Source organism: Astyanax mexicanus, chromosome 12, assembly GCF_023375975.1.
Source record: "Astyanax mexicanus isolate ESR-SI-001 chromosome 12, AstMex3_surface, whole genome shotgun sequence".
Lineage (NCBI taxonomy): Eukaryota > Metazoa > Chordata > Actinopteri > Characiformes > Acestrorhamphidae > Astyanax > Astyanax mexicanus.
The window spans coordinates 36,114,029-36,126,675 of record NC_064419.1 but is presented as its reverse complement, the minus strand read 5'-3'; the positions used below and the strand labels follow the sequence as shown (position 1 = coordinate 36,126,675).

The 12,647-nt window shown below is 36.6% G+C and overlaps 1 protein-coding gene across 1 annotated transcript in view; it reads right to left on the bottom strand.

Annotated features, from left to right (window-relative positions):
* Positions 1–12,647, bottom strand: part of efna5b (ephrin-A5b) — a 184,439-nt gene that overhangs the window by 29,958 nt on the left and 141,834 nt on the right. Inside the window, exon 2 of the mRNA XM_007254052.4 lies at positions 3,762–4,054. Coding sequence (XP_007254114.1) covers positions 3,762–4,054 — 293 coding nt within the window. The remainder of the gene's footprint in view (positions 1–3,761; positions 4,055–12,647) is intronic.

Genomic DNA, 12,647 nt, shown 5'->3' with positions numbered 1-12,647 from the left:
CAGGTGCATCACTAGCACAGTGTCAATTTATAATTTATTCCGTTCATGCTGAAGATGGCATGTAAAATAATGATGTTGATTTTATATTGTATTATACAGACGTGAGTAATAACACTGACATTTAATGTATATACTTTCAAAAGGGCAAAAGGGTTACAGTTTGACTCTGCAAAGAGATTCTTTCTTTTTTTCTGGAGAAGCCTTAATGTTCCTGAGACAAAAGGAGCAGCCATAGAAACAGACAGTTTAATCAATCAGAGAGGGCAAATGTCTTTCACAGATGTTTAGTCTGGCGTTGAGGGGGGGGTTGGATTCGGAGTTAGGGCTCGTCAGAAGAATGATATGCTTGATGGTTTTCATGTCCTCAGCAGCTCTGGCTAGTCAGGCACATAATAATCATTCAGAGTGCAATGAAGGCTCGGGATATGAGAGCAATAGCGGGGCTGCTAAAGCAGAATAGATATACCTTATGGGGGAAACTAATGAGCTTTAGCTTTATTTCTACCTCACCTTGTGGACAGGTGTCCTTCAGACAGCAGCTCAAGTTTTATTTTCTTTTTGGCAAGTACACTGAAAAAGTAATGAGTGAAATTTACTTAAAAAAGGTTCACAACTTTCTGCATTTGCCTTTTTTAAGTAAATTTAATTTCAGATAAATTTAAGTAACTTCAACTTGGATTCAAGACTTAAATGTTACATAGAGTAAATAAGTGAACTGAACTTCAGTCAATCCTTTCTTAGTAAACTTTACTCAATTTATTTTTACTGAATCAATCATTTCTTTTATGAAACTTTACTCAATTTATTTTTACTAAATCAATCCTTTCGTTTAGTAAACTTTACTTTATTTATTTGTGCCGAATCAATCCTTTTTTTTAGTAAACTTTACTTTATTTATTTTTGCTGAATCAATCCTTTTTTTAGTAAACTTTACTTAATTTATTTTTACTATATCAATCCTTTCTTTTATTAAAATTAATTTAATTAATTTTGCTGAATCAATCCTTTCTTTTATTAAACTTTATTTAATTAATTTTGCTGAATCAATCCTTTCTTTTATTAAACTTTACTTTATTTATTTTTTGCTGAAGCAATCCTTTCTTTTAGTAACCTTTACTTATTTTTTTGCAAACAATATTACCTAATGACAATTACTTAATTTATACAACATTACTCAAATAATTTATGATACATACTATATTATAATTCCTGAAATGTAAATATTTTAGTTAAAACACACATATTACACTGTCTCAACACATGGATGGCATGTAATACATTATTTTTAGTATAAAATACTTTAAAATAAATCTTTGAGATTATATAAATATTTAAATGTGTGTTTTAACTAAAAATGTTTAATTTTCAGTAATATTGTATAAATTAAGTAATTGTAATTGGGTTATATTGTATACAGAAATTAAGTAAAGTTTACTAAAAGAAAGGATTGATTCAGCAAAAATAAGTGAAGTAAAGTTTAATAAAAGAAAGGATTGATTCAGTAAAAAATAAATGAAGTAAAGTTTAATAAAAGAAAGGATTGATTCAGTAAAAAATAAATGAAGTAAAGTTTACTAAAATAAAGGACTGATTCAGGAAAAACATAAATGAAGTAAAGTTTACTAAAAGAAAGAATTGACTGAAGTTCAGTTCACTTATTTACTCTATGTAACATTTAAGTCTTGAAACCGAGTTGAAGTTACTTAAATTTATCTGAAATTAAATTCATTTAAAAAAAGCAAATGCAGAAAGTTGTGAAACTTTTTTAAAGTAAATTTTACTCTTTTTTTTCAGTGAATGGATTTGCCCTGCAGTTTTCCTTATAAAACTCACCTGACCCAGGCTGCAGTAAGTGACTGAAACAGATCTGTGTTTATAGTGGTGTGGTCAGTTGTATATTCAGCATGGAGGAGTTCAGGCATGGAAACATGGTGTAATGAAGAAGGCCATAAGGGTTTGTTGGAATGGCTTTTACTTTCCCTAATTGCAGGAGGAACTCTATTACAGGCTGTTTTTACCAAATGGGTCGTGATGATTATCACAACTGGGTTGACTCATTCTTGGAACTTTCTGCTATACTCTCAGCTTTTCACACAGGACATTACGCTGAGATTATAAACACCACCTGGATGCTCAGAGTATACTTTGGATGCCCAAAGTAATTCCAGAAAATAAACAAAAACCTAATAACGTAATTCTATTCACACCAGGTCTTAGTGTGTACTCACATTAGGCCTTGTACCATGTCCAAGCACAACGTAAGCTGTTTCTCATGAAATTGTACTACTTTTAAATGTATTTATTTATTTATTATGTTTTTCTAGTGTTGGGTTGTATATCGGTTCATTCAGTATACCGCGGGGGGAATTAGAACCGGTATGTATTTCTCTCATACTGCCACACCACTAGAAGGCGCTGTGGAGCGCTGTGCGGAACAGCACCGTCAAAGAAGAACCTGCCGTGTGGAGTCAAACGCTGGTCTAACTCTGTCCTGCCTGCAGAGAGAAATCAGAACAGCTCCTGTTGCTGTTTCTCACTGTATGAGTGTTTTTATCCCAGTAAAATGGAGCAGTAACTATATCCCTTTTAAATATATTAATACTGTAGCGTGAAGGATTATTTGAATGTATTTGTTAACTGGAGAAAGAAGGGAATTGTAGCTGATTTAAATACTGTAATGCCTCTAATATCTTCAGGAATAACATATAGTACATTTATAATAAACCTGTGTTTTGAGAAATATCTCTTTGAATATTTAAACATTTAGTATTTTATTTTATTTATAGTGTTTATAGCAACTTTACAGGAGAGAAAAACCCATCTGAACCTTTTTAATAAACTAAAAATCAACAAAAATGGAGATTTTTGTTATTCACTGGACAACGACAATATACACCCCTAAACTCAAGGCCTCTAAATATCCTAATAGTAATCTAAAGTGATCTAGAGTGATTACAAGCTTTTATTTCCCTTTGACCTTCTTTAGGCCCTATCTAAAGATGTTTTTACCTTTAAACTTCTATTACTTTTGTACTTCACTATTGTAAGTCGCTTTGGACAAAAGCTTCTGCCAAATGTAATGTAATGTAATGTAATGTAATGTAAAATAGGAACAAACAGTTAAGCATGGTGGAGGTAGCAGCGTTACGTTCTGGGGTTGTGACACGCTTCCCTATGTCTCCCAAGCTGACCCGGACTCCATTTCCCAGAATGCTGCAGACACTCACATGACACTCATTCGGTCTCAGTCACCTGAATATTGATTGTTTTCACCTGCTTTCCTGTCTATATATACCTTCTCCTTTGTTCAGTTAATTGCCATGATTTGACTAGCCACCCAGCATTACTTGAGTTTTTAGATTTTTCGTGTATGACCTTTTGTACTACATTTCGACTTTGACTTTTTGCCTAGTCCTTGTTTTTTGCTCAGTTGTCAGGCCTTGCATCTTTTGGTATATACCTGTTTAGCATGTATCCTAGTCTTGTAAGAGAAGCCTCTTTCTTTTTTTTAAATCTGCATGTGTCTGATTCTTCCGGTCTTCTTCCAGGTTGTTTCACTGGCAGCGCAATTTGGAAATGTCAAGCATGGATGGGAGCTGGTACACGACTCTTTCACGTGTCTTATTTAGTTAATTTATTCAGTTGCAATCGAGTTCAAAGAAAAAAAGGAAGGGATAAAATAAAGAATGGAAAGGCCTTGCCTGATAACCCTTACAGACCTTACATCAATCTTTGTAGAGGAAGTTTACATATTTACTTACATATGTAATAATACTCTCTGCCTGGCCGGAACTCGAAACCCAGGGAAAAAGGTGTGAAGAGCTGGAACTTCTCTGAGAACTTGAGGGGGCCGTTGGGGGAGTGCGGCCTGTTGCACTCCCAGCGCTTGAAGCCCTTCGCTGTGTCGTCGCAGGTGCTGTAGCCATCGTAGTTCACCATGTAGAGGACGTAGCGCTCGGTTCTCTCCTCAGGGACCGAGTCCTCGTAGTGTGGGCAGTAGACATCCAGGTAGTCGTTGATGCAGACGTCGATGTGGTAGTCCCCTCGGTGGAACCTGAGAAAACAGAGAAAACGGGCTGTTAGAAAAGTCTCCCACGCTATGTTCTGACTTTCTAATGACTAACGGTTCGTGTTTTATAGCCGTGGTTTGTTGTAAGAGAGCCAGGAAGGCTTTCTGAAACTTTCTGGCTTTAAATGAGTCAGGCAAAAGATTTCACATGCAAATGCTTTATCTGTATCTCTTTATCTCTTCGAGATCAATGGTGTGAGAAACCTGAGGTATGCAGATGCTCAGTGTTGTTTCAGCATTCCCAGGACGTCGCTAGCATATTTATGATGTTCAAAGTTAACATGAGCTTCCAAGTAAATAGGAGGTTGTGTCTATAAATCCCTCAAAGCAAATCTACATCTGTGTACGCACACAGACTCATGTGTGTGTGTTGATGTTGATGGATTGCACAAACAGCGCCTTGGAAAAGCACATGTGCCTCCGCGATGCCAAACACTTCTCTTCTCTGAAATGTGCGTTTCGGCTTTCGGAAACATCCAAGAACTCCGCGAGGGGTAAGTGAAAAGCGATATGGAAGAAATCAAGGCTCGATTCTGGGGAGATGCACTCAGCTGTCCAAGAGCAAGTCAAGCATGTTTATGGATGAGGCAGAGGAGCGAACGTGCATCACCGCAAGCCTGTCATGTACACAGCATGTCCTTTTTTAGTTACGTTCCCTGATTCAAATCAATAGCGAACGTGAGGGGGGGAGAAAGATACGGAACGTTCCCTCCGTGCTCTGTTAGTCAGCATTATCAGAGCTTTAAGTGGATTATACGTTGATGACCTACTGAGTTTGGCTTTTTAAACGCTATCTCTGTCCTCTGCTCGTTGACTCTGTCATAGGCCTGTAAACACAGCTGATTTGACATTTCATCCTCTTTATAAACTTTGCATGCTCCTCTCAACAACCTTGACCGCAGAAGCATCTGCTGCCGGTCGGAAATATTCGGGGTCAAAGCTTTAACTGGGAATTAGTCCCATCTCTTCAGAGGAATGGCTTGACATTATAGCTTTGAGCTTCCTGGAACGTTTAACTGAAAGCTGAAAACATCCATTCTTGTAAATGTGACTCAAGGGCAGTGTTGGGCACGTTACTCTGAAAAAGTCATTAGTTATGGTTACTAGTTACTTCTCCAAAAAAGTTACTAACTGAGTTACTCCACTGTAAAAGTAACTAGTTACCAGTAAAAGTAACTATTGCTTTACTTTTGTGTTACTCGCCCCTGTAACCACCATTCCCCCACCCTCCAGCCCCCACCTTCTCAGAGCATATTTCATAAGCCACTTGCGCCTTTGTCTGTATGCGCAAAGTAAAAAAAAAAATAAGTTCATTGAGCGGCTAAATTAACGTGCAGTAATGGCGTGTTGGAAATGGTAACGGCGTTATAGTAACAGTCATAATTAGTTAGATTACTCGTTACTAAAAAAAGTAACGGCATTAGTAACAGCGTTTATTTCAACGCCGTTACTCCCATCACTGCTCAAGTGCATTAAAGTGTTTTTAGGCTTGTCTAAAACAAAATGACAAAAGAAAAACATCAAAAGCATTAGAAATGTGGCTTTGTAACAAGAACCAAAAGAAAGCTATTGGGACCTAATTTATGGACCTACAGTTTGTAAGGCTATTTGCATGTCCTTGTGAAGTTCCGCAAAGTAGGATCTTCAGTGGCAGGGCCAAAATAAACAGCAAGGTTAAACGACCAGAGAGCAGCGCTGTGATAAAACTGGGCCGGGTGACAATAATTATCAGCACACTGCTGGATAGCACTGATTTGAACTGGAGCCAGGACAGAGGGGGGACCGGGATGAACTGCACTGTGGCCGTCTCAGTGGGCGAGCACATATTTCAGCCATTACAGTCCTGACAACAAGTTAGTGTCACATGCCTGAGTGCATGAGTATATGTATGAGTATGTTCTGCATTGCTAATCTTCTGTAGCATTACTTCTCATATCTGTTTAAGCGTGGAGCCAATGGCAAGCCATGTCACGGTAGAGCCATGTTCTTTAATAAATTTTAATAGCTTGAGTAGACAGTACAACCCTCTGAACCTACTGATCAACCTTAGTATATAAAGCTCTGGGAAAAAAAAGAGATCCCTTAAAAATGATTTTCTTTGATTTTGCCAAATTAAAAACCTCTGGAATATAATCAAGAGGAAGATGGATGATCACAAGCCATCAAACCAAACTGAACTGCTTGAATTTTTGCACCAGGAGTGGCATAAAGTTATCCAAAAGCAGTGTGTAAGACTAGTGGAGAAGAACATGCCAAGATAAATGAACACTGATTAAAAACCAGGGTTTTTCCAACAATTATTGATTTCTGAACTCTTAAAAGTTTGAAATGCAATGAAACCCTCTATCAAGGTCTACTCGAATACCTCAATAATTTCTGTGTTCTTGCTATGAGCATTCTTCAACCTTGCTCACAAGATAGCACCTCACAACTTATGCAATTATAACCATTGAAATTATGAGCTTATTAAAAAAAGAGATGTATTATACTCATACACAGATATAGTATACATACAGCTCTCTGTATGCCTACAGTTTCTCTGATTTTACTATGCATAGGTGTATGTTTGAGTAAAATGAACATTCTTGTTTTATTCTATAAACTACAGACAACATTTCTCCCAAAATCCAAATAAACATGTTGTCATTCGTGTTCATAACGTTTTAGGAGTTCAGAAATCAATCATTTGGTGGAATAACCCTGGTTTTTAATCACAGTTTTCATGCATCTTGGCATGTTCTCCTCCACCAGTCTTACACACTGCTTTTGGATAACTTTATGCCACTCCTGGTGCAAAACTTTAAGCAGTTCAGTTTGGTTTGTTGGCTTGTGATCATCCATCTTCCTCTTGATTACATTCCAGAGGTTTTTAATTTGATAAAATCAAGGAAACTCATCACTTTCGAGTAGTCTCTTATTTTTGTTCCAGAGCTGCATATTTTTGTTACATTAAAACACACTCAAAAAGAGGTACTTAAGGTACATAATCTATACAGACAGACTCACAATGTGATGGCTAACCTCCAGTTCAACCCACAGTGCATCACTGTCTCCACTGACTACTAACAGAATCGCCCTGTATAGCAACACACAGCTGACTGACATGTTCTTTATGTGGCAGTGGATTAAATGGACTTTGCTATCAGAGTTATCGTACTATATACTGTGTTTACACAGCTTATGCAATTACAACTATAACCTGTCATTTCTAAACACTGTGTGATTCAATCGCAGAGACTTACAGGACACATAACTGCACCAGCAGAGAATCCTCTGTGTTCTAACAGGCTGAAATGTATCTGTGAAGAGGCACAAGAGGTTTTAATTTGCTGTTTTAACTAGGAAAGTGAGAGTCAGTAGATCGATATGTATTCTGGAATAAAATAAATAAAGTAGCCTAAGGATAGTTTAAGAAGATTTATTCATCTGTTTCGCTGCCTTTCTTGTTTCTTTTATTTGACCTTCATGTTGGAATTATTGGTATCGGCTATGGTACTTCTGACTGTTTGCATATGAGACATGTATCACTGTATTATTTAATAGAACAGCTAATTATTATCTTAACATTTAAATTATATATGATAGAAAATATTTCTTAAGACCTGTAAGTATCACTCACATTAGGAATGCAGTAGACGTGCTGGTAAAGTCTGTGCACACACTATGTATTAACAGTATCAGCTTCTGGAACGTACAATTCGCGTCAAAATACAATAGTTACAATTCAATATATTGTGATATACTGTGATACCAGGGCTGCACGATATTGGACATTTTTTACATTGCAAATATTCTTTTTTCAACGATATATATCAATGCTGAGCACTCAAAACACTTAACACAACAGTAATCGGCCCTTTAATCAGGCATTTGAATAGCTTTTTAAAAGAAAAATAGGAGAAATAGATTTTTTCTGGGATTAAAAGCATGAATTCAGCTGTATCTGGAAATATCTGCCCGGAACTGTGCTGGACTGAGATGCACAGTTTTCAACACATGCGTTTACAAGCACATGCCCAACCATGTGGTTGGAGGTCATGTGGTTACCTCGTGTTTACTCCTTTATTTAGGCCAGGGCGCTATCAGCTAGTGGTTCATCCCACATAGCTTGTTTTAACACGAAAAAACACAGACTACAGTCCAATATATTCACCTAAGAGCAGCGAAAGAGCTAGCGCTGCGGTTAGCGTTAAAAGTTAATGCTTATACTGCTCCAACCTTGGTGCTGGAGAAACTTTACTGATACTCCTTTATAACGCTGCACCTCAGTGGTGTGAGTTTACTGCCTCTTACAACCTGACTGGTACTGTATATGCACTGACAATTTTTGGGAAAATTAAAGAATAAAAAAAAAAATAAAAAATCTTATCTTATAGTGCGAAAAATATGGTACTAGCTGTTTTATGTAGAAAACAACCATAAAACATTGACGCCACACATTAAACTATGGAAATATAGTAGTATTATTTGGTCGTTTGTGCCGCCATTAGGGGTGGGTGATATGGTTCTAAAATAATATCACAATATTTCATGGTATTTTCACGATAATGATATTTTTTGCCGATGTGACAAAACACTAAATTAGAAAAAATATTTAGAATTTTATTTTTGCATGCAATATGATATGGCTAACTGAGATATTAAAAAAAATAATTATTTTATCAGATTTGTAACCGAAGTCAATAATCCAGAATGTCATGATACTAGTAATGCACTCCAAATATCTTCATATATCCAGGATTAAAGTAAAAGAAATTATACTGGACAGATATAATCTGTCTCTAGTAGATATATAATAGGAAATAGGAAACAGCAAAATAGTAGTACCCTGATGTGAGAATTAGGGGTGGGTGATATGTCACGATATTTCAGGGTATAATATCGTTGACGATATTCAAAATTTGGCGTTATTATCGCGTACAATGCAATATGGTACACCCCTAGCCGCCATCTTGCCAGTGATCGTAAAAATCTCTGTTTGAAGGGTCATATTCCCCTAACGCTCCTGGGTAAGTAGGTAGGGCCAAGGGAGGAAATGGGATTGGGTCTTAGTAAGTCAATCACTTTTAGAGACACTCAAGTGAAACGCTTGCCTTTTGTTATAATCTGTGTATCATATCTGTATATTATTCAGATTCTGAGTTATGAAACCTAGAAAACCAGCATGTAAACCCAAAGAACCCAAAGCCTGTGGAGTGAAGAATCCAGCTATGGAGTGAGTTCTGCTACTGCATGCAGATTTTTCGATGGCTTTTAACCTCAATGACCACTGCCTGCCAAACGTACAAACCAAGAAAACAATACAACATAAAAAAAAATTATAATAATAAAAAAAAAAAAACGCTTACACTGCCTGCAGGGAGGGTCCTTGATGCACCGGTAATAAAAAGGGGTAATTAAAAACCGGGAAAGGATGGCAGGCTAATTGTCAAATTATGCTAATTACATGTCTTTGTTATGCTACAGCTGTTTGGGAGAGAGCTTAAGGTCAAAACACAGTCTACTCTGTAATCAGAAAGGTGGCTTGCCCAAGTTTAGAACATTTATTACAAGCTGATTATAACCCCCGAGGAGCTCAAGATGCAGGAACCCCATTATTTTCATCTCTCTCTCTCTCTCTCTCTCGCTTTCGCTCTGCTCTCTCTTATGGCATTGCAGTTCTGTTGGGTTGCTGAGAGAGGGGTGGCCAACCACACTGGTCCCTGATTGACCCATTTCCATTACAATTACACAGCCCAGTGAGATCGCCGCTCCTTCTGAATGAAGTCCCATCAGCCGCCAAAATGACTACTCAGCCCCGGCCAGCCCGCAGGATCAAGAGCAAAAAAGAGGGAGATGAAGAGAAGCACAAAAAAAGGAAAAAAGGAAAGAGGTTCTTTATGATAAAACACAGAGGTGTGATTGCCTGTATGTGTTACCTCTCCTACACTCGACTACCTTCTGTTGGTGAAAGTAAAAGAAACAAAACACACAAAACACACCCATATGGAATGGATTTCTTATCATATTTTCTTATCGACTAAAAGGCGAACTTAAATTCCTTTAATTTTCTCAAAAATCGACTGAAAAGCGCCTTATAATCCAGTGTATGAATTCTGGTTGCGCTTAATGACCTTGAACTGATTTTATGTGGTACAAGGTGTGCAAAAATCTTTAAAAAATATTTTAGTACGACTTTGGTAAGCTACAAAGCCACACTGATTGATAGATTGTTGGACCATTAGGGCTACCATAGTCAGTAGCCTCACAGAGTAATATTTAGCGTGGTGTCCTCTATTATCAGCCATTTCAGTCAAAACATAAAACATTTTCTAAGCTAAGTATAAACAAACGGAAGCGCTTTACCCACTCAAATAATGATTTTCAGGAGAGAAATGTGTGTAGATTAACATTTAGGAAGGTCCAGATGTAAAATTTGCATGAATTCTTATCTAGCTGTAAGGACTCATTGACGCTTATTGCATATAATGAGTGGGAATCACAAGACTATCTCACAATATGTTTTTGCATTATCATAATATAAATTATGATTAAGATATTATCCAACACGATACTTAATTTATTGTATATCGCAAGACAATTCTCTATAATATTTCACAGCATCTGTGTTACTAAAGAAGATAAAAAAGTACCACTGTAAAATAAGACTACCTTTAGCTCTGGAAAAAAATAAGAGACCACTTAAAAATGATGAGTTTCTTTGCTCTGGAATATAATCAAGAGGAAGATGGAAGATCACAAGCCATGAAACCAAGCTGAACTGCTTGAATTGTTGCATCAGGAGTAAAGGCATAAATGTATCCAAAAGCAGTGTGTAAGACTGGTGGAGCAGAACATGATGCCAAGATGCATGAAAACTGTAATTAAAACCAGGGTTATTCCACCAAATATTGATTTCTGAACTCTTAAAACTTTATGAATATGAACTTGTTTTCTTTGCATTTGCTTTTTTATTATTTCAACTATTTCTCATTTTCTGCAAATAAATGCTCTAAATAAATATTTGTTTTTTTGAATTTGGGAGAAATGTTGTCTTTAGTTTATAGAATAAAACAACAATGTTCATTTTACTCAAACATATATCTATAAATAGCAAAATCAGAGAAACTGATTCAGAAACTGAAGTGGTCTCTTATTTTTTTTCCAGGGCTGTATATCTTAAAATATATATTTTTTTTGCTCAACTGAAATTTGAAAGTATCAGTATCATAAAAACACCTGCTACACTATAAACCACAAAGGAAACAGAAACTTTATACTATGTAAACCAATATAACAAAAAATACCTAAACCTAAACTCCTGACCTGGTCCTCAGCGAACAAAACTCTCTTTCAAATATAATCTGGATTTAGTGAGGAGGGATTCACAATGTTTCCTATCATTCCAGCATCATTTCTTCCCCCTATGGAGCAGAAGACAAACACACTGCTGTGATTTACAAGAGAAACAGTCAAAAGCAATCTCACACGGACAGTAAGTTCTACACACACACACACACACACACACCTGTTGGCAGCCTTATAGAAGCTCAGCCAAAAACCTTTCCTCCACTCAGACTAGACTGTCCATAGTGCGCACACACACACACAAACACACACTCACGTCACTTCATATCTCCATCTCCCACTGCTGCTGATCTCAGAAGTTTCAGGCCAAGTAAACTGCGCAGCTCCGAGCGAGGGGGGGCAGGAGTCAGGGCGGCGGGACGGCACAGCTGAAATTGGCCGAGCTTTATTCACAGCAGACTCTGCGTGTTTATAAAGCCTCGGCGTCTGCCAGACCATCTCCTGCTCCCCTCTTTTAACCAGAACGTCGCTGTGAGAGGGGTTTTACGCCGCCTCGTACTCCCAGATGAATGCTTTTGGCTGCGGGCGGCACAGGGGAAGTTGACAGGTGCATTTGTTTCTGTGCCCGTTTCTCTCTTTCTTTCTTTCTAAACTAAGCTCGCAAAACCACCGAGCACGACCATCCTGCAGCCCACGGGCTCATTACGAGCAGCACCAGCTCTCAGACTGTGCTTAAATACATCTGCCAATTTACTCCTTAAACTCAGAGCAAGAATGAAGCTTACTGCGGATATAAATTAAAGTTATTAAAACATAAAAAAAACATTTAAAACATTCAGACAGCCTGTAACTGTTTTAGTTTAGTTTTTTTTCTTTTACCTTGTTATTTATTTAATAATTTTGTTTTTTTACCATTTAGCCCCTTTTTTATTTTTTAAATTCATTTCATCTTTTTATTTGTTTTGCTACTGCCTTTAATTTTGACCTTTACAATTTTATTTCATTTATTTTCTTCCTTTTATTTTTTTAAATATTTTCTTTACTTTTTATTATTATTTATTTTAGTTTCATCATTTACATTTTTATACTTGTGGTTATTTTAGTCCTTTATTTTATTTATTTATTTATTTTTTAACTATGCTTAAATTTTATTGTTCTATGTGTTTATCTATTTGTTTTATTGCTCTACATTTTAGCCTGTTTGCATATCCCTTTATTTTGAATTATTTTATTATTTTTTAATTAATTAAATCTTACATTGTTTGCTTGTTTTTATAATTTAAACTTAATT